The sequence below is a fragment of the Rhinoraja longicauda genome, chromosome 10 (genome assembly GCF_053455715.1).
Source record: "Rhinoraja longicauda isolate Sanriku21f chromosome 10, sRhiLon1.1, whole genome shotgun sequence".
Taxonomy (NCBI): domain Eukaryota; kingdom Metazoa; phylum Chordata; class Chondrichthyes; order Rajiformes; family Arhynchobatidae; genus Rhinoraja; species Rhinoraja longicauda.
The window spans coordinates 2,908,023-2,930,769 of record NC_135962.1 but is presented as its reverse complement, the minus strand read 5'-3'; the positions used below and the strand labels follow the sequence as shown (position 1 = coordinate 2,930,769).

Here is a 22,747-nt window from a genome sequence, read left to right as displayed (position 1 = left end):
AGGCTTCTGTGTGGAAGGAGGATTCTACTTAACATTATCTATTGAATAACGCATATTAAATTGTGACTTCTCCTTGTAGATCCGCAGAAAAACAAAACAGGACCATGCACCGTACAGTTAAATGCCTAGAAGGGAATGCAAACAATTTAAGCCCAGGCGTGGTTCATAATTTATGGAGAATCCATAAGGGACGGAAAAGGGTAAGATGAGAGAAACTGACACGCATCTTTAGCTTTTTCTGTCTCTACAATACTTAAGAATTAATTTGAAATTAACAATATGCTCCAAAGTAATTTAAAATTGGAAAAAAAATTGTTGCACTCCTAATGTTATTGCTCTACAAAATGTATTAGCAGCAGGAAAGTGTTCATTGCCTTACAAGTGATCTGGCAAAATGGACAGCCTGCTAATTTTAAATGCTCTATTTCTGAATTGGAACCAGATTACTGCAATTATCAATGTCAGTGTAAAGCAGATTCCACAGATTGAAACTGCAGATTATCCAGGATTTATGGAAAGCCCCTAATTTTGTTTTAATTTATTTACAAGATGTGCATGTTGTGGACTAAGCCAGCATTCATTACCATCTACGTGTTTACCCCAGAGAAGGTGGCGATGAGCTGATTTTTTTAGCTGCTCGAGTACTCTTTACTGTAAAGTGAGCTCCATAGTGCTTTTAAGTAGGGAGTTCCAGGAGTTTGATCCAACAACAATGAAGGGACAAGGTGTGATTTGAAGGGGAATTGAAAGTGGTCTTACAGTAAAGTGGTGAGAGTGAATATTTAAGGGGTGGATAGGGTGTCAATCAAGTGGATATTTTGGTGTAGATGGCATCAAACACCTTGTAGGATCTGCACTGAACTAAATGAATGGAGAGTATTCATCACACCTTGTATATGGTGGAACTTTATTACAGAGTCTGCAGATGTGTCAACTACCGGCTAACCTGTTGCTATAACTACAGTATGTTCGCTTGGCAGATATAATTCCTGGTGCAGTACTTGACATTGGTCAGAATGTCAACAATATGGCCATACACACTTTGATGTTGGAAATAATAACCACACAACATGAATGTCATTTACCAGCCAAAATAGCATAATTTCTCTTCAGTCAGATGAAGTTATTGTCACAAAGTATTTAAGGACAGCAATAATGTTATAAAAGCTTTAATCAATATAATTTGATATTCAATGTTTTAGTTACAGAATGGTTGTGTGATAGAGATGGTAGGCTGAATGATAACCTTGCAATATACTGGGGTGTGAGAATGCAGAACTAGCTGATAGAGGGATGACACATACACATTTATGGCCAGCCACACATTTATGGCTAGCCACAGAATTTAGAAGGATGAGAGGGGATCTTATTGAAACATATAAGATTATTAAGGGATTGGACATGCTAGAGGCAGCAAACATGTTCCCAATGTTGGGGGAGTCCAGAACCAGGGGCCACAGTTTAAGAATAAGGAGTATGCCATTTAGATCGGAGATGAGGAAAAACTTTTTCACTCAAGAGTTGTGAAGCTGTGGAACTCTGCCTCAGAAGGCAGTGGAGGCCAATTCCCTGGATGCTTTCAAGAGAGAGTTAGATAGAGCTCGTAATGATAGCGGAGTCAAAGGATATGGGGAGAAGGCAGGAACGGGGTTACTGATTGTGAATGATCAGCCATGATCACGGTGAATGACGGTGCTGGCTTGAAGGGCCGAATGGCCTACTCCTGCATCTATTGTCTATTGTCTATAATATATGATTTCCAGATTTCCTATCCAGCGAGACCGAGCACACGGGGTATCAACAAGTACAACTGAATTTCAACCATGTAGGCATAATATTTGTTGGATTCAGGAATTAGCAACAAGCACATGTGAGAAAATGGACTGCAGATGCACCATGAGTCTCCCAAGATTTAGTGATCCCTTACTGACTAACGTTCTAGAAAATGTATGCAGCCACAAAAGTAGCCTGCTGATGATGGAAAGGAAACTTGGCTGGAGGAGAGGAGTAGCAGCATTGCTTCACTCTTAAATTCAATGCAACAAGTTTAAGGACTGCATCAGCTTAGAAGTGGCACATTCATTCACATTCTACATGGTGGCAATGTGTCTTCATTTCAAGGTTCAACGTTTCAAGGTCAGTTTATTGTCTACCAATTAAGGTACAGTGAAATTTGAGTTGCCATACAGCCATACTAGGTGAAAAGCAACAAGGCACACAGCCACATAAAGGTTAACATAAACATCCACCGCAGTGGATTCCACATTCCTCACTGTGATGGAAGGCAGTAAAGTTCAATCATCTTCCTCTTGTTCTCCCGCGATCGAGGCAGTCAAACTATCCACAGTCGGGGCGATCAAAGCAGCCGACGATCGAGGTTCCCGTCAGGGTGATCGAGACTCCCGCGTCGAGGCGGTTGAAACTCCGTGGCATGGAGCTTCCGAATCGGCCTCTTCTTACCAGAGATGGCAATTAAGATGTGATACAAAAACATGCCAGGAACTATAGGCCAGTTAGCCAAATGAAAATCATGAACATTACCGATTTTGAGAGACAGAATCTATCTGCATTTGGAAAGGCAAGGACTAACTAGGGATGGTTAGCATGGCCTTTGGCATGAGAAATTGTGTCACAGAATTTGATTGCTTTATTTTTGAAGAGGTGATCAAGAGGATTGTCGTGGGAAGGGCGGTTAACATTGTTTGCATGGACTTTTGCCAGGTCTTTGATCAGGTCTCAACTGGATGCAGATTTGTGCCATCTGGACACAAAATATGCAAACAGAGGAACCAGAACAATCAATATGTCCAGCTGAAGGTTGAATGGGGTCTACTTTCAGCTCACGTAACATGATGTTGCAAGCCTTTGCAACACCGCCTCTGTCCATGAATAAAGTGACCACTTTCATGCAAACTTAAACATGTAGTCAGAGCAGTGCTTGCAACTCCCACTACTTGGCTTGCACACAATGAAAAGCACTTTAAATCAAACATATAGTACCCTAGCCTTGAACGTCAAGCAATCGGTAGCAAGGAAGTACTGAGAAGCTGTTTCCTCACCAAAATCTTCAGAGGTTTCTTCATTGGATGGATCACAATGTGTGTAATAGTTCATTTTCTCAGTGTATAGTCTGTAAATGTGAGCCTTCAGCTCAAATAATGAATGTAGAAGTAAATTCATAATAGGGGGCTTTGGGTACATTTTGCATTCATGTTGTTTCCTATATTATTAATTTTCTAGAGTTTAAGCAACTGGGTTTTTTTCACCTTTGTTCTTTAAAGATTAAATTACATTTCTATTAGTATCTTGGAGCTAAATAATTTTGTGTTTCATTATTTAACTTAAATACCATCAATAAAGATTACATTTAATTATAACCCATCATTCATTTAGATGCTATGTTTACATTAGTATGCTAAACCAAATCCAAAACAGATTTTCGTATGAAGAGTATTACGAAAAAAGCCTTTGAGCATCCAAAATTTATTTCATACAAATTTTCCACAGGGTATCCCTATACGGCGTCAAATCCCCGTGGAGCTGCCAAAGCTGAATGTGCCAGGAACAACAAAGCGTGCTGGTTACCACAGTCACACCTTAAATCCAGTTTTTCCAACAGTGTCAATGCCTGAAACTGGAACTCTACCGCGAGTCTCATCTGTACAGTACCTTGGAAATAGCAAGGTATGAATGGTGGTTTTTTTGCTCAATTTTAGTTAGATTGCCACATTATTTTAAGGATCTGTAGCTAAAAGTTCTAATTATTTTGCACATGATGCCCAAGCCAATGATTTGCAGAACAGGCATTTTTAGATTAAAGGAGATAGTATAAGGTTTATTATCAGAATCCTAGTATGTTGATTATAATGCACCATGTGGTGCATTGGTGCATTATAATCAACATACTAGGATTCTGATAATAAACCTTATACTATCTCCTTTAATCTAAAAATGCCTGTTCTGCAAATCATTGGCTTGGGCATCATGTGCAAAATAATTATTCTTAAGAAGGCAGTGGAGGCCAATTCTCTGAATGCATTCAAAAGAGAGCTAGATTCAGGTGGTATGGGGAGAAGGCAAGAATGGGGTACTGATTGAGAATGATCAGCAATGATCACATTGAATGGCGGTGCTGGCTCGAAGGGCCGAATGGCCTCCTCCTGCACCTATTGTCTATTGTCCATAACTTAGGCATCATGTGCAAAATAATTCTTCTTAATAATTCTTCTTAATAACATACTACTTTTCTTCAAATAAATAGGAGAGGCAGGGAGGGATGAAGGAATATGATGGGCTGAACTGTGTTTATTTCTAAGCAAGGAACATTGTGGGGAAAGCAGATGAATTTGGAGTCTGAATCAGTGTTTGGGACTATGATGCTGTGGCCATCGGGGAAACGTGGTTGCGAGAGGGACACGACTGGCAGCCCAATGTTCTAGGATTTTGATGTTTTAGACATGGTAGAGAGGGTGGGAAAAGAGTTTGCTACTAATCAGAGAGGACACACTGGAGGGTTTGTCTACTGAGGCGATATGGGTAGAACTTAAAAATAAGAAAATAAGAAAGGTTCAAGCACTATACTGGGATTGTACTATAGGCCGCCAAAAGCAAGCAGGAGACAAAGGAACACATTTGTAGACAAATAACAGAAAGATGCCAAAGCAACAGGATTGTCTTAGTGGCTGACTTTAACTTTCCCAATATTGACTGGAACTTGCTTGGTGTCAAAGGCATGGGGTGGAATTTGTTATCCAAGAAGGTTTCTTGAAACAGCATGCGGATAGTTTGACCTGAGAAGGGAATGTACTGCACCTTGTGTTGGGAAATGAGCATGGTCAGGTGACTGGTGTTTCTGTGGAAGAGTATTTTGGAGATAGTGATCACAACTTCATAAATTTTGATTGTTTTGAATAGAGAGAAGGACCTTGTGGAAAGGTACTAAATTGGAGTACGAAAAATTACAATATTATTAAGCAGGAGCTCTGGAGAGTGCACTGCAGATATTATTACGTAATGACATGTGAGAGACATTGAAAGGCCAGTTGATCGAAGTTCAGGACCAGCAAGTAAGGGAATGACCAAAGAGGTTATATATTTGGTCAAAAAGAGAGAGGAAGTGCATGCAAGGTTTAAGAGGATGTTTAGATCAGCTATAGGAATGGGTAGAGAAATGGCAGATGGAGTTTAATCCAAGTGTTGCACTTTGAGAGGAGTGGAAGGGGAAAATATACAATTAATGGTATGACTCATAACAGCATTGATGTACAGAGGGATCCTGGGGTGCAAGTTTATAACTTCATGAAAGTGGCAACACAAGTATATGGAGTGGTAAAGAAGGCATTGAGTATGCATGCTTTCATTGGTTAGGATATTGAGTATAAGAGTCAGGCAGCTTTGTAGAATTTTGGTGAGGCCACATTTGGCATGCAGTTCTGGTTGCCCCATTACAGGATGGATGTCTTTGGAAAGGGTGCAGAGGAGGTTTTGTTTTCTCTGGAACACTGGAGATATGAGAGGAGTATATAAAATTATGAGACATAGATGGTAAACAGACAGAACCTTTTACACAATTACTAGAGGGCATAGTTTTAAGATGAGAGGGGCAAAGTTTAAAGGAGATGTGGGGGGAAATCTTTTTGCACAGATATAATAGATAGAACCTTTTCCCCATAATTACAAAAGTAGAGGGAATAGGGTTAAGATGAGAGGGGAAGGACATAAAGAAGACCCGAGGGGCAGATTTTTTGCACAGTGTTGGTGGATGTATGGAATGAACTGCCAAAGGCAGTGGTAGAGTTTGGTACAATTACAATGTTTAAAAGAGATTTGGAGAGGTTCATAGAGAGGAAAGGTGTACAGACATGAGCCAACACAGGCAAATGGAAGTAGTTCGGGTGAATACGTGGTAAACATGGACGAGTTGTGTAGAAGGGCCTGCTTCCTTGTGGTATAACTCAAAGACACAGCCTTAAGGCACATGGAATCCATGGAGATTTGGCAGATTGGATTCAAAATTGGTTTGGCCATAGAAGACAGGCCCCTAGAGCATACAAATGCACATAGAATCACAGAGCACTGAAACAGGCCGTCCACGCTGACCATCTAAACTAGTTCCATGTCCCTTCCAACCCCTCCTATCCCTGTTCCTGCCCATATGTCTTTTAAATCTTATTGTACCTGTCTCAACTACTTCCTCTTTTGTCCCTCAGCTTCCTGTTAAATTTTCCCCTCTCACCTGAAACCTATGGCCTCTAATTCTTGATGCCGCTGCCCCTACTCAAAATGTTGGAGTAACTCAGCAGGTCAGTCAGCAGGTCAGGCAGCATGTCTGGAGAGCATAGATAGGTGACGTTTTGGGTCTTCAGACCATTCTTCATATCATAGAGGTTAGGTTCACAGTGTTCCCACGAGTCATATCCCTACATCCCTGCATTTAATGTGCCTATCTAAATGTCACTATCGTATCTGCTTGCATCACGATTCCTGGCAGCGCATTTCAGGCACTCACCACTCTGTGTAGTAAAAGCTTACCCCGCACGTCTCCTTTAAACTTTCCCCTCTCACTTTAAAGCTATTCCCTATAATATTTGACAATTCCAACCTGTGAAAAAGATTCTGACTGTCAATGCTATCTATGCCTCTCATAATTTTATAAACTTCTCTCAGATCTAACCTTAGCCTCCAATGCTCCAGAGAAACCAATCCAAGTTTGTCCAAACCTTCTTTATATAAATTCACATTTGATTTTTTTGTGACTGTCTTATATTTAGTTCTGTTCTTCTCCACAATTGGATAGACCATCTATTCAATTATATGCTTTATCATTTTGTGTACCCTAAGGGTAGACAGAATGGATTTTTCAATCTAATTAGGAAGAAGTTATTACTTGTGTCTGACAGGATCTGAGGCCTCAGATATATTTATTATCAACTTAGAGAACATGAGGGCAAAGTATCTAAGATAACATATAATGCAAACTTGTCACATATTAAGTACTGTAAATGGAAACAGAGAGCATACACTATGAAAGGGTAGGTTGATAGATTTAAGGGAATGGACAAAAAAGAGACAGATGGATTTCAATCCAAGTTTCTGCTAGCACAACCATTTTAGACCCAAAAACGGAATAGATCTGAGAATTATTGAAATGTTGAAAATCTAGTAACAGTCGAGATCCAAAGATGTTTCAAGGTCCATGAACAAGGATTACTAGAATGTTGCATTGTGGTACAAAAGTACTCAAATGCTTTAGTTACATCACATCAGGATTACATGTATAATTAAACCCCAACACTTTAGAATGAATATATTGGCCTTGAAGGGAGTGCCTCAGATCCACCAGAATGTGATCGAGGATTAGTGTAGGTTTATTATTGTCACGTGTACCGAGCGAGGTATAGTGAAAAGCTTTGTTTTGCATATTATCCAAACAGATCAGATACACTAAACAAGTCAAATCAAATTCAAATACAATATGATAGAAAAAAGAGAAAGATATAGAATGCAGAATATAATTCTCAGCATTGTGGTAGGTCATCGCATCAGTTCCATAAGCAAAGTCCAATGTCTGCAATGGGGTAGAGGTGAATTGGACAGTACCTTAGTTTATGGAAAACCATTCAGAAGCCTGATAAGAGAGGGGGGAAGAAGCTATTCCTGAGTCTGGTGGTGCGTGCTTTCAAACTTCTGTACCTTCTGCTGTACAAGAGCACAGAGAAGAAGGGTGGGACAAGTGTTTGATTATGTTGGCTGCTTTTTCGAGGCAGTGTAAAGTGTAGATGAAGTCAATGGTGAGAAGTCTGGTCCATGTGATGGTCTGGGCTGCATGTACATCTCTGGAATTTCTTATGGTCTTGGGCAGAGCTGTTCCCAAACCAAGCTTTGGTGCAACCTGACAGTATGCTTTCTGTTGTGCATTTGTGCAGGTTTGTAAGAGTCGTTCTAGTGCTGAATTACTTGATTTTCCTCATTAGATTATGAGAATAATTACATAAACTAGATTTAAGTTCACAGGAGCATAAAAATATACAAAGTGATTTGATTGATATTTTTCGGATTTTGGAAGGATTTTTTTCCGGCAAAGAGCACAATACAATACAATATATCTTTATTATCATTGTACAGGGGTACAACGAGATTGGGGATGCGCCTCCCATACTATGCAATAATTTAATTAATTTAAACAACAGCAACCCAACGAAACAAATTGTAACACGAAAATTGTAATAGAAAAAAACAACTTATTTAATTATTTTAAATGTGAGACTGATAGCTTTTTGCTAAATATGTAAAGGGACTTGATGGTTGTATGGAGTTACAATACAGATCAGTCCCAATAGAAACATAGAAACATAGAAAATAGGTGCAGGAGTAGGCCATTCGGCCCTTTGAGCCTGCACCGCCATTCAATATGATGATGGCTGATCATCCAGCTCAGTAGCCTGTACCTGCCTTCTCTCCATACCCCCTGATCCCTTTAGCAAAAAGGGCCACATCTAACTCCCTCTTAAATATAGCCAATGAACTGGCCTCAACTACCTTCTGTGGCAGAGAATTCCACAGACTCACCACTCTCTGTGTGAAGAAATGTTTTCTCATCTCGGTCCTAAAAGACTTCCCCCTTATCCTTAAGCTGTGACCCCTGGTTCTGGACTCCCCCAACATCGGGAACAATCTTCCCGCATCTAGCCTCTCCAACCCCTTAAGAATTTTATATGTTTCTATAAGATCCCCCCCTCAGTCTTCTAAATTCCAGCGAGTACAAGCCCAGTCTATCCAGTCTTTCCTCATATGAAAGTCCCGCCATCCCAGGGATCAATCTGGTGAACCTTCTCTGTACTCCCTCTAAGGCAAGAACGTCTTTCCTCAGGTTAGGAGACCAAAACTGCACACAATACTCCAGGTGCGGTCTCACCAAGGCCCTGTACAACTGCAGCAGAACCTCCCTGCTCCTAAACTCAAATCCTCTTGCTATGAATGCCAACATACCATTCACTTTCTTCACTGCCTGCTGCACCTGCATGCTTGCTTTCAATGACTGGTGCACCATGATACCCAGGTCACGTTGCATCTCCCCTTCTCCCAATCGGTCACCATTCAGGTAATACTCTGCTTTCCTGTTCTTGCCGCCAAAGTGGATAACCTCACATTTATCCACATTATATTGCATCTGCCATGCATTTGCCCACTCGCCTAATCTATCCAAGTCACTCTGCAGCCTCCTAGCATCCTCCTCGCAGCTAACACTGCCACCCAGCTTCGTGTCATCCGCAAACTTAGAGATGTTGCATTCAATTCCCTCGTCCAAATCATTAATATACACTGTAAATAACTGGGGTCCCAGCACTGAGCCGTGCGGTACCCCACTAGTCACTGCCTGCCATTCCGAAAAGGACCCGTTTATTCCTACTCTTTGCTTCCTGTCCGCCAACCAATTTTCTATCCACCTCAACACTGAACCCTCAATACCGTGTGCTTTAAGTTTGTACACCAATCTCCTATGTGGGACCTTGTCGAAGGCCTTCTGAAAGTCCAGATATAACACATCGACTGGTTCTCCCTTATGCACTCTACTAGTTACATCCTCGAAAAATTCTATAAGATTCGTCAGACATGATTTGCCTTTGGTAAATCCATGCTGACTTTGTCCGATGATTTCACCACTTTCCAAATGTGATGCTATCACACCTTTAATAACTGACTAGCATTTTCCCCACTACCGATGTTAGGCTAACTGGTCTATAATTCCCCGTTTTCTCTCTCCCTCCCTTTTTAAAAAGTGGGGTTACATTAGCTACCCTCCAGTCCTCAGGAACTACTCCAGAATCTAAAGAGTTTTGAAAAATTATCACTAATGCATCCACTATTTCTGAGGCTACTTCATTAAGCACTCTGGGATGCAGCCTATCTGGCCCTGGGGATTTATCTGCCTTTAATCCATTTAATTTACCTAACACCACTTCCCGACTAACCTGGATTTCCCTCAGTTCCTCCATCTCATTAGACCCCCGGTCCCCCGCTATTTCTGGCAGACGGTTTATGTCTTCCTTAGTGAAGACAGAACCAAAGTATTTGTTCAATTGGTCTGCCATCTCCTTGTTCCCTATGATCAATTCACCTGTTTCCGACTGGAAGGGACCTACATTTGTCTTAACTAATCTTTTTCTCTTGACATATCTATAAAAGCTTTTGCAGTCAGTTTTTATGTTCCTTGCCAGTTTTCCCTCATAATCTATTTTCCCTTTCCTAATTAAGCCCTTTGTCCTCCTCTGCTGGACTCTGAATTTCTCCCAGTCCTCTGGTATGCTACTTTTTCTGGCTAATCTGTATGCTTCATCTTTTGTTTTAATACTATCCTTGATTTCCCTTGTTAGCCACGGATGCACTACCTTTCCTGGTTTGTTCTTTTGCCAAACTGGGATGAACACTTGTTGTAGTTCATCCATGCGACCATGCAATCTTATGGGATAGCAGAATAGATTGAAGGACGGAAAGATTCATCCCTGCTCCTACATTCTTAGTCTTCCTGCTCTGCTCAGCAAGATGGGACTGTTTAATTTCGGCAAATTTGTTCCAATGGTGCCAGAACACTTTTATCTCATCTCAACTTCAGCTCCACCTCATTTCACAGAGGTCTGCAACTCATAGAGACAGGAAAATATGTTTTTTTTATATCAATCTCATACCAATTTCAATCATCCCACCATATTTCACTCTAATTCTGTTTTTCTAAGTTAGTAATAATTTGCCTATTCAACTCCCCAAGTTTCTGATGGTTGAACTGCAAGTTAAACTAGCATGCTCACATCTTCCCTGGCCTCTGTCATGACGATATTAAGGTTCTGAGCCTGCTCCAGTCTCAGTACAAAAGATGAGTGAAGCATTATAATCTTGACTAATCCAATGTGAAAGTTTATTTTTCTCATTGCGAAAAGACCAAAGATGAAGTAATTCTCAACTCCCAGATCAGATAAAATATTGAAAGTGAAACTGGAATACTTGGATTAACAAAATGTAGGAATCTTTCAGCATGTCTGACAGCACCTATGCTAAGAGAAACAGTTAATGTTTAAGGTCCAAAGTCCATCATTAGAACAGGGAAAGAGAGAAACTTTTCTGAAAAGTTGTTTTCTGCCTTTCCCAGTTTAGAGATACAGCGCGGAAACAGGCTCTTCGGCCCACTGGGTCCGCGCCGACCAGCGATCCCCGCACATTAACACACTATCCTACACCAACTAGGGACATTTACCAAGCCAATTAATCTACATACCTGTACGTCTTTGGAGTGTGGGAGGAAACCGAAGATCTCAGGGAAAACCCACGCAGGTCACGGGGAGAACGTACAAAATCCATACAGACAACACCCATAGTCGGGATCGAACCTGGGTCTCCAGCGTTGCATTCGCTGTAAGGCAGCAACTACCGCTGCGCCACCGTGACCGTCCTTCTGATGAAGCGTATCATATTATAAATATTGTTTTGTTCAGAGTTCTAACATCTGCAGTTTTTTGATTTTCATTTCCTCTGAGAGCGATTAATCACACACAACTTAACAAGATTTTCTCCATAAGTGACGTGAAAAGATAAATCTGTACTGCTCTGATTTTCAATTAGTGTTCCTGTGTAATTACTAGACATATTTTGAAGTTTGACGGATGAATGAATGAATGAATGTATGAATAAGTTTATTGGCCAAGTATGTGCATATACAAGGAATGTGCCTTGGTGCTCCGCTCACAAATGACAACACAAACATACAGTTAACAATTAACAATAAAGCATAACCACATCAAAACAATAAGGATACAACATTACGGTCTAAACATGTGGGTGAAAATAAACCAGAGCAAAAAAGAGACTACAGACTTTGGTTATTGAGTAGAACTACTGCTCGTGGAAAAAAAAGCTGTTTTTATGTCTGGCTGTGGCTGCTTTGACAGTCCGGAGTCGCCTTCCAGAGGGAAGTGCTTCAAAGATTTTGTGGCCAGGGTGAGAGGGTTCAGAGATGATCTTGCCCGCTCGCTTCCTGGCCTTTGCAGTGTACAGTTCATCAATGGGGGGAAGGTTGCAGCCAACCTCCTCAGCTGCTCGAACGATCCGTTGCAGCCTCCGGATGTCGTGCTTGGTGGCTGAGCCAAACCAGACCATGATGGAGAAGGTGAGGATGGACTCAATGATAGCAATATAGAATTGGACCATCATTGCCCGTGGCAGATTGTTTCCTCAGGAATGATGGTGAGAAATGAATGTTTTCTAATATACCTTTGATGGGTTTGATTCATGAGAGTGACTGAAGGGATTTCTCCGTTTCCTTTACTGCTCATGCACTTTTCTATAATTGGAGGAAGCACTTTAGAAGGAATGGGTTAAGGTGGTACGCCAAATATCCAGATAGATATTGAAATAAAGCTTTCCAAAACCTTGTGGACGTACTAGCATGGAAAGAGTATTATCTTTCTTTTTTTAATCTCATTTCCTTCTCCCCACCCCCTCAAAAAATAGGAGGACCCATTCAATCTTTCTACTCTTCAACATGAGATTGTGTCAGTCAGGAAGAGCATTGATGACCAGAGATAATTTAGTTTCGGTAAGAATTTATTTTACACATTTCTGGCTGTCCCTACATGGAGAAATGCGTCATCTCTGTATTGCTGTTAGAGTCATAGAGTTATACAGCATGGAAAGAAGCTGCTTTGTCCAATCCATCCATACCCACCATGATACTCACGTGAATTAGTCTAATTTTCCTGTGTTTAGCCTATGTGCCTCTAAATTTCCTATCCATATATCTGTCTAAATGCATTTTAATTATTTTAAGTGTACCCATCACTACAGCTTTCTCTGGCAGCTCATTCCACATAACCACCACCTGTGTGAAAATGTTGCCCCTCAGGTTCCCTTCTCACCTTCAATCTATGCCCTCTAACTTTAGACCATCCAGCCCTGTGAAAAAGGCATGCTGAATCAATCTCCTTAACGTCTAAGAAAGTAGAGGTGCTGTTGTGCCTTCTCCTTGATTATTATTTATGTGCTGGGCCCATGAATTTGCAATTACTAATTCTGTACACTGCTAACCCCTCCCCCACCCCCACTGAAAATTGGCATGTGGTCTCCCAAATGTCCCTTTCTGAATTCTAAACAGAATTTGCATTTTATATTACCTTTTGTGCCACTGAGCACTTTACAGCCAAGAAAATATATTAAAAGTGCAACACAGAAATTGACTTGCCAATGAAACCAACCTCATTTATTCAGTCCATTTTTAGAGGAGGAAACTCTGTACACCATCTTTTTCATCACTATTTTGTGTTGTGTGCATGGATTTGCCATGGAATTAAATTAACTGAACTTCCAATCTTTAATCCCATGAGTATACCATCTAGCAAACCTATAAAGAGGAATGTTCAGTTGCTTTCTGGAATATTTTCCCATTCATGACTTTTGTCACCTATTAAAACTTTATTAGGCATTACTTAATTGGTACAAACCCCCAAGGGCTTTCTCACATCAAAAATTTTTTTTCACAATGTTCAGTTCATTCAGTACTTATGTACTATTTATGGGCTGAAGTAAATCCCTGACAATACATAAGTCTGATGAAGGGTCCCGACCCGAAACGTCGCCTGTCCATTTCTTCCACAGATGCTGCCTGACCTGCTGAGTTCCTCCAGCACTTTCTGTTTTGGACTTGTGAAGTTCTGTCATTTCCCATTTAGGTGAGAATTGAAATTAATATCAATTTTATCACATTGTCTCTTTTTATACAAGGAGTCAAGATGTTATTCTTGTTTTATTCTTAATTTTAAGTGTTTCCCTTGAGAAAATAAGCATTTTGATCGAGTCTTGTAAATATATCACCATATACTTTATATATTTTTACACTTTAGATTGCTGCATTCAAATAGCTGTTTGTCTCAGTTGGTTACTACAATTATTCACCTACTTCATGAAAACAGTAGTATGTTGAAGCTCTGCTGGGTTAATTGTAATAAGGATTGGGTGTCTGAAGAGTTATAGAACAGTATTTGCTGACTTTATGGAAGCAAACTAAGGCAAAAAGATTCTGAAGGGACCAATCAAGGATGGAGGAATCTACAATCTAGTGAAATTGTTTCATAACAAATGGTGGCCTATTTTCTAGCACAATGTGAAATAATCGCTTCTCTTAGAGAGTTGTGAATGTTTGGAATCCTCGACTAGAGTTATGAATCCCAAGCATTTAGTATATTCAAGGCTTAGGAAGATGTTCGGATTATCGGGAATCGAGTGACAAGAATTAAGCAGAAAGGTAGAAATGAAGTCACCGATCACGTCAGCTGAGATCTTACTAATATGATCTACCTCTGCTTCTGTTTTTTGCATATAAGTTGACTGTGTGATTGGTTATCAACTTTTTTCCTCTTCGACTGCAGAATGGAAGAAAGATAGATTACTTTTATATAGAAAAAAATTAAACCATTCGGAGGAGCAAGGTGATGAGAACGTTGAACTTTGAATCCCAGGAATGAGTAGGTTAACCTATGATGAACATTTGTCAGCACTGGGCCTGTAGTTTAGAAGAATGAGGGGGGACCTCAGTGAAACATACAGAATAGTGCAAGGCTTGGAAAGAGTGGATGTGGAAAGGATGTTTCCACTAGTGGGAGAGTCTAGGACTAGAGGTCATAGCCTCAGAATTAAAGGACGTTCGTTTAGGAAGGAGATTAAGAGAAATGTCTTTAGTCAGGGGGTGGTGAATCTGTGGAATTCTTTGCCACAGAGGGCTATGGAGACCGTCAGTGGATATCTTTAAGGCAGAGATAGATAGATCTTTGATTAGTACAGGTGTCAGAGGTTATGGGGAGAAGCAGGAGAATGGGGTTAGGAGGGAGAGATAGATCAGCCATGATTGAATTGCGGAATAGACTTGATGGGCCGAGTGGCCTGATTCTACTCCTATCATTTATGATCTTATCAAAGGCTTTCTGAAAATCTAGGTAAACAACATCTACTGCCTTTCTTTGTCGGTCCTGCTATTTACTTCTTCAAAGAATTTACTTCTTCAAAGAATTCCAGCAAGTTTGTCAGGCAAGACCACAAAGCCAAACATAATAGAAACACCCACAACAATGGAACATAAGCTAATCTCCTTTACAGTTTCTGTGACACCTCATATATTTTGCCACAGATGCTCAAACAGCTGCCAATAAAATCTAATCGCTAGGATATTGTGTCACTAGGACTTTCACAACATATAATTCCTGTACTTTGACTTATATGACTAGATGAGAAAAGCTGAGACATGATTTCAATTTGCATAATGGCCATGGAAAGGCCAATTATCCACTGTGAAGGTAACATCATGGCCACATTTCTCCTGTCTGCTGTATCATTATTATTGTGTAGGAAGGAACTGCAGATGCTGGTTTAAACCGAAGATAGGGAAACGAGAGATATAGACAATACAATACAATACAATACAATATATCTTTATTGTCATTGTACCCAGGGGTACAACGAGATTGGGAATGCGCCTCCCATACGATGCAATAATTTAAGTAATTAACAGCAACCCAACGAAACGAAACAATTGTAACAGTTTTTAGACAGGATAAAGTGCAAGTTGATCTATGCGTTGTGGCCATCCAGCTCAGCAGGACCGGTTCATAGCAGCTATGGCCCTGGGGATGAAGCTGTTCCTGAGTCTGGAGGTGCGGGCGTAGAAGGCCTTGTATCGTCTGCCCGATGGAAGGAGTTCGAACAGACTGTTGCAGGGGTGTGAAGAGTCTTTGTGGATGCTGGTGGCTTTTCTGAGGCATCGTGTGTTGTAGATGCCCTCCAAGTCTGGTAGCTGTGTTCCGATGGCCCTCTGAGCTCTATGGACTACCCGCTGTAGAGCTTTCCTTTCTGCCTCCGTGTAGCTGAGGTACCACACAGGGATGCCATGCATTAGGATGCTCTCTATGGTGCAGCGGTAGAAGGTCGTCAGCAGCTGTTGGGGTAGACCAGACTTTTTCAGTGTTCTTAAGTAGAACAGTCTTTGTTGTGCCTTCTTGACCAGTGCAGCAGTGTTATTGGACCATGTTAGGTCCTCCGAAATGTGAGTGCCCAGAAACTTGATGCTGGACACTCTCTCCACACTGTCCCCGTTGATAGAGATCGGGGCATATTCCCCGTTATGTGACCTACGGAAGTTGATGATCAGCTCCTTGGTCTTGGTGGTATTTAGGGACAGGTTGTTATCCGAGCACCAGTCCGCCAGGTTCTGCACCTCCGCTCTATAGTTTGTTTCATCCCCGTTGGTGATAAGCCCGATCACCGTTGTGTCGTCTGCAAACTTGACAATGGTGTTGGTGTCGAATGCAGGAACACAGTCGTGTGTGAAGAGGGAGTAGAGCATGGGGCTCAGAACACAGCCCTGTGGTGTGCCGGTACTCAGGGTGATAGTGGAGGACAGGTGCGGGCCCATTCTCACTGCCTGCGGTCATTCCAGCAGGAAGTCCAGGATCCAGTCACATAATGACGAGCTGAGGCCTAGCTGGTGGAGATTGGTGATGAGCTTGGTGGGGATGACCGTGTTGAAGGTGGAGCTATAGTCTATGAATAGCATCCTCACGTATGTGCCCTGTCTCTCTAGGTGAGTCAGGACAGTGTGAAGAGCCAGAGAGATGGCGTCCTCTGGGTCCAGTGAGTCAGGGATGCTGGATTTGATGTGTGAGAGGACCAGCCTCTCAAAGCACTTCATGACTATCGGCGTTAGGGCAACCGGGATTGTAGAGAGTTATAAAACAAGTGAATGAAAGATATGCAAAAAAGTAACGATGATAAAGGAAACAGGCCATTGTTTGTTGGTTGCTAGGTGAGAACGAGAAGCTGGTGCGACTTGGGTGGGGGAGGGATGGAGAGAGAGGGAATGCAGGGTTACTTGAAGTTAGAGAAATCAATACTCATACCACTGGGTTGTAAAGGACGTAGGAAAATAACTGCAGATGCTGGTACAAATCGAAGGTATCACAAAATGCTGGAATAACTCAGCAGGTCAGGCAGCATCTAGGAGAGAGGGAATGGGTGACGTTTCGGGTTGAGACCCTTCTTCAGACTGATGTCAGGGAGACGGGATATTTAAGAGCAGGATGGAAATTGGTGGTGAAATGTCTGACCTGCTGAGTTACTCCAGCATTTTGTGGTACCACTGGGCTGTAATCTGCACAAGCGAAATTTGAAATGCTGTTCCTCCAATTTGCATCTAGCCTCACTCTGACATTGGAGGAGGCCTAGGACAGAAAGGTCAGTGTGGGAATGGGAAGGGGAATTAAAGTTTGGCAACCGGGACATTAGGCAGGTCCCGGTGGACTGACTAAAACTGTTCAGCGAAACGATCCCCCAGTCTACATTTGGTGTCGCCGATATATAAGAGTCCACATCTTGAACAACGGATACAGTAGATAAGGTTGGAGAAGGTGCAAGTGAACGTCTGCTTAACCTGTAAGGACTGTCGGGGTCTGTCGAGGAGAAATAAGGACAGGTGTTGCATCTTCTGCGGTTGCATGGGAAGGTACCTGGGGAGGGGGTGGTTTGGGTGGGAAGGGATGAGTTGACCAGGGGGTTGTGGAGGGAACGGTCTCTGCGAAAGAAGGAAAGGGGTGGAAATGGGAAAATGTGGCTAGTGGTGGGATCCCGTTGGAGATGGCGAAAATGTTGGAGGATTATGTGTTGTACGCGACGGCTGATGGGGTGGAAGGCGAGGACTAGGGGGACTCTGTCCCTGTTATGACTGGAGGGAGGGGGAGCAAGGGTGGAGCTGCAGGGTACCAAAGAGACACATGTGGGGGCCTCATCTATGATGGGAGATGGGAACCCCTGTTCCATAAAGAATGATGACATCTCCGATGTTCTGGTATGGAACACCTCATCTTGGGCACAGCTGCAGCATAGGTGGAGGAATTGGGAGTAGGGGGATAGAGTCTTTGCAGGAAGCAGGATGGAAAGAAGTGTAGTTGAGATAGTTGTGAGAGTCAGTCGATAGTCTATCTCCTGTGATGGAGACGGTGAGATCAAGAAATGGGAGGGAGGTGTCGGAGATGGTCCAAGTGAATTTGAGTGCAGGATGGAAATTGGTGGTGAGGTTAATGAAGTCCATGAGTTCTGCACGGGTGCAGGAGGTAGCACTGATGCAGTCATCAATGTAACAGAAATAGAGTTTGGGGTTTGGGCCAGTGCACGCCTGGAACAGGGATTGTTCAATGTACCCTACAAAGAGACAGGCATAGCTGGGACCCATGCGAGTGCCCATAGCTACGCCTTTGATTTTGAGGAAGTGGGAGGAGTCGAAGGAGAAGTTATTAAGGGTGAGGACCAGTTCTGCTAGGCGGAGGAGAGAGTTAGTAGTGGGAAATTGGCTGGTTCTGCAGTCGAGTAAGAAACAAAGGGGTTTCCTGGTGCGGGATGGAGGTGTAGAGTGACTGAACGCCCGCAGTAAAGATGAGGGAATGGGGGCTAGGAAAGCGGAAGTCATTGAAGAGGCAAAGGGCGTGTGAGTTGCCTTGGACGTAGGTCGTGAGAGATTGGACCAGTGGGGATAGGGTGGAATCGAGGTATGTGGAAATTATTTCAGTGGGACAGGTGCAAGCAGAAACAATGGGTCTGCCAGGGCAGTTGTGTTTATGGATTTTGGGGAGAAGGTAAAACCAGGCTGTGCGGGGCTGGGAAATGATACGGTTAGAGGATGTGGAGGACAGACAGCCGGAAGTGATAAAGTCAGAAATGGTCTGAGAGATTATGGCCTGGTGCTCATCTGTGGGGTCATGGTCCAAGGATAAGTAGGAGGAGATGTCCGAGAGCTGGCGCCTGGCCTCAGTGCGATAGTGGTCAGCTCGTCAGACTACCACGGCATCTCCCTTGTCGTTGGGTTTGATGGCAAATTTGGGGTTGCTGCAGAGTGAGTGGAGGGCTGTACGTTCAGAGGGGGTGAAGTTTAGAGTAGGTGAGGGGAGTGGAAAAGGTGAGATGATTAATGTCATGTCGGCAGTTAGAAATGAAGAAGTCTAAAGAGGGTAAAAGGCCGTCTGGGGGAGTCCAAGAGGAAGGGGACCAGTGGAGATGGGAGATGGGGTGATCACTGGATGTTGAGGACTCCCCTTTGAAAAAGGCACGGAGGCAGAGGCGACGGAAGCAAAGCTCTACAACGTGGCAGATCTGGAACTCGTTGAGGTGAGGCGGAGGGGAACAAAGGCGAGGCCTCTGCTGAGGACAGACCGTTCTACATCAGAAAGGGGGAGGTCAGGGGGGGTAGTGAAGACACGACAAGGGTGAGGGTTGGGGTCAGAGGAGGGATGGGGAGTGGACAGTTGAGGCAAGGTCCTGTTGGGGGATGGTGGGTGTTCAGAAAGGAGGGTGGGAGTGAGGACTATTGTTTATGTGAAGGGTAGTCGGGGTAAACTAGTTAAAAGACGGAGAAGGGAAAAACCCTGAGGAATCATTATTGAGGTGCCCGGTGGGGGGGGGGGGGGGGGGCAGTCGGACCCAGGAGTGTATCCAATGCCATTATTATTGTTGGTTCAGCAGGTAGATAAGATGCTAAAGTCTGCGGATTAACCTGCAGGACCAACGCTGCTCTGAAATGTCAACCCTGCCACTTGAAGTGTCCTCAGTTTATGTACCTCCCATCTTTCAAGCTGTGGTCCAGGGGAAATGAGATTAATTTACAGACCAAGGCAAATATTAAGGCTTACACAAATATGTTTCAGAATTGCTTCTGTTAACTATAAGCATACAGACTGAATCAAGTTGTTGGATTTATTTTGTTGTGAATGTGTAGTTGTCAGTAGTTGAGGGTCAGGATATTAAAGGTGGTACTAAAAGATAAAATTGCAAAGTAGTTGTGGGTGGGAGGGAGATTTTGTGTGTACAGTTGCCATTTTGAATGGGAGCATCTGAAGTAAATTCTAAGGTGGGTATTTTAAAGAATTTATACTCTTCAATTTGTCACTCTTTAAAAGGTAAGTGAGTGGCTTGATATTCCCATGAGGATGAGATTTACAGGCATCAAGAGTCAAAAGTGTTCAATTGTCCCAGCACAAGGGAACAATGACATTCTTACTTGCTGCAGATTAATAGGACCAAAATATCACAAATAAATATGTAATAATCAACAATGCAATAAATCAGTAACAATGTTACTAGGTAACCATAATATTGCAAAGCTAAAGTCTGCAGTGCAACTAAAAACACAGTCCGGAGAAGATTATAGTTGCTGAGATAGTGGTTGGGGCTGAGCAGTGTTTAAGAGCCTGAAGGGATAACGTTTATCAACCCCCCCCCCCCCCCCCCCCCCCCACTTAATCTGTATCAGCCTAAAACCTGCCAGGCTTTGTCTTACACCTCCTCTCCCTACAATCAGTCTGAAGAAGGGCCTCGCCCTGAAACGTACCCTGTCCATATTCTCTAGAGATGCTGCCTGACCCGCTGAGTTACTCCAGTGTCTTTTAATACTCTCAATGTGGCCTCCTCTAAATTGGTGAGATCAGGTGCAGACTAGGATCAGGTGCAGAGCACCTGTGCAGTATCCTCTCTAGTTAAAAACCATTTAAATTCTACTTCCAATTCCCACACCAACCCGTCTGTCCTTGGCTTCTTCCGTTGCCAGCGTGAGGCCACAGTAGTCTACAACCTGAGGGCATGAACATTGAAGTTAAACTGCTCTCCCTTTATCTCTTTCTTGTCATGATTTTGCCAGTTCCTTTCTTTCTTTACATTCCCCAATCATCCAATTTCTTAATCCTCCCCCACCCACTCCATTTGCCCATCACAAACACACTCTTATCATTGGATTCCCTATCCAATCCCCTCACTCTTCCCATCATCTCCCCCTTATTTGGTTATACACTTCAGCGTTGTTTTATATCAGATTCCAAAATCTGCAGAAACAAGGAACTACAGATGTTGGTTTACAGAAGAAGACTGAGTGCTGGAGTAGTTTAGCAGGTCAGGCAGTATTCCAGGAAAACATAACAGCGATGTTTAGGGTTGGGAGCCTTCAGTCTGAAGAAGGGTCCTAACCCCAAACATCACCTATCCACATTCTCCAGAGATGTTGCCTGACCCTCTGAGGTACACCAGCACCAAGTTCATAATCAGCTCTTTGGTGTTTCCACTTACCACCTCTCAGCCTCTGTTACTTTCTCCACCCTTCCATCTCCCACCCCACCTGGATGCTATCTCTCTTTCTCCCCTCCCCCCACCCCACCCACCTCTATATACAGGCTATCTCCTCTTCAGTCTCTCTGTTTAGAGGAAGGGTCTCAACCCGAAACATCGACTGTCCATTTCATCCATAGATGCTGCCTGATTCACTGAGTTCCTCCAGCAGTTTATTTTTTGCTCCATATTCCAGCATCTACAAACTGTTGTCTCCAAAGATAGATTAGCACGGGTGTCAGGGGTTATGGGGAGAAGGCAGGAAAATGGGATTGAGAGAGAAAGATAAATCAGCCAGGATTGAATGGCGGAGTAGCCTCGATGGGCCGAATGGCATAATTCTGCTGCTATAATTTATGAACAAAGTGTTTTTCCATGTGGAGAAGGTAGACTGAAATCCTGCAACTTCAGATTTGAACCACCCATTCAAATTCTCTTGATTTCAATCCATGCACGACCTTTATTGAAATCAAAAACCTTTTGTAACTACAGCAACCCCCTCCCCCATCACTGTGCGGCTTTTAAGAATACTGCTGCTCAGTCAAACGCAGATTGGGCGATCGTTTCGCGGAACACCTTCGCTCAGCCCGCCTGAACCTACCGGATCTCCCAGTTGCTGGACACTTTAATTCTCCTACCTATTCCTACACTGACCTTTCTGTCCTAGGTTGCCTCCATTGTCAGAGTGAGGCTAAACACAAATTGGAGGAACAGCCTCTCATATTTCGCTTGGGCAGCTTACAGCCCAGTGGTATGAATATTCATTTCTCACATTTCAGGTAGCCCCGGCATCCCCTCTCTCTCTAACCCTCCCCCACCCAAGTCGTACTAGCTTCTCGTTTTCACCCTACAAACAGATAACGATGGCCTGTTTCCTTTATCATTGTTACTTTTTGCATATCTTTTATTCATTGTTCTTTATCTCTCCACATCATCTATATCTTTTCATTATCCCGAACCAGTCTGAAGAAGGGTCTCGACCCGAAATGTCACCCATTCCTTCTCTCCAGAGATGCTGCCTGTCCCGCTGAGTTACTCCAGCTGTTTGTGTCTATCTTTGGTTTGAACCAGTATCTGCAGTTCATTCCTACACATCCAATCTTGTGGAATGTGCTAGCCTGGTTTGTCACTTCTCTCACTTTGCATTCAGTGGCTTTATCTGCCATTCACACTACATTCCTTTTGGAGCTCCACAAGGCTCCATGATTGACTTTTTATTATACACTTACTCTATTATACTCTTGGAAAACATAGTTCAGAAACACACCTGCTAACTGTTCATGCTGGTGGCTTGAGCTCTACCCTGCAGCTCATCCGTTATGCTGCATGTTCAATCCACACTATTGAATGAGCAGAATTTCCTCCAATTAAATATAAAAAACATTCTCTTTTGGCTCCAGCTACAATATGTCACTTTCTATGGCTCTATCTGAGACTTATCCAGATGATTTATAACGATGGTCTCTGACTTCACTCTGAGCCCAGCTCTTCACACCAAATTCTTTCCGTGATCAAGATTATCAACTTTCATTTCCACAACATAACTCAGTCTTCCCTTACCTCACCCAGTAAC

General features: G+C 42.8%; 1 protein-coding gene across 6 annotated transcripts in view; it reads left to right on the top strand.

The window, feature by feature from the left end:
• The window catches only part of mok (MOK protein kinase), a 73,357-nt gene that overhangs the window by 43,737 nt on the left and 6,873 nt on the right, over positions 1-22,747 (top strand). For 5 of the 6 annotated variants that reach the window (XM_078406044.1, XM_078406047.1, XM_078406046.1 and 2 more), the window contains 3 exons: positions 80-200; positions 3,508-3,684; positions 12,502-12,586. In XM_078406044.1, coding sequence (XP_078262170.1) covers positions 80-200; positions 3,508-3,684; positions 12,502-12,576 — 373 coding nt within the window. In that variant the 3' untranslated portion in view covers positions 12,577-12,586. The remainder of the gene's footprint in view (positions 1-79; positions 201-3,507; positions 3,685-12,501; positions 12,587-22,747) is intronic. The other variant, XM_078406045.1, reaches the window with a different exon arrangement.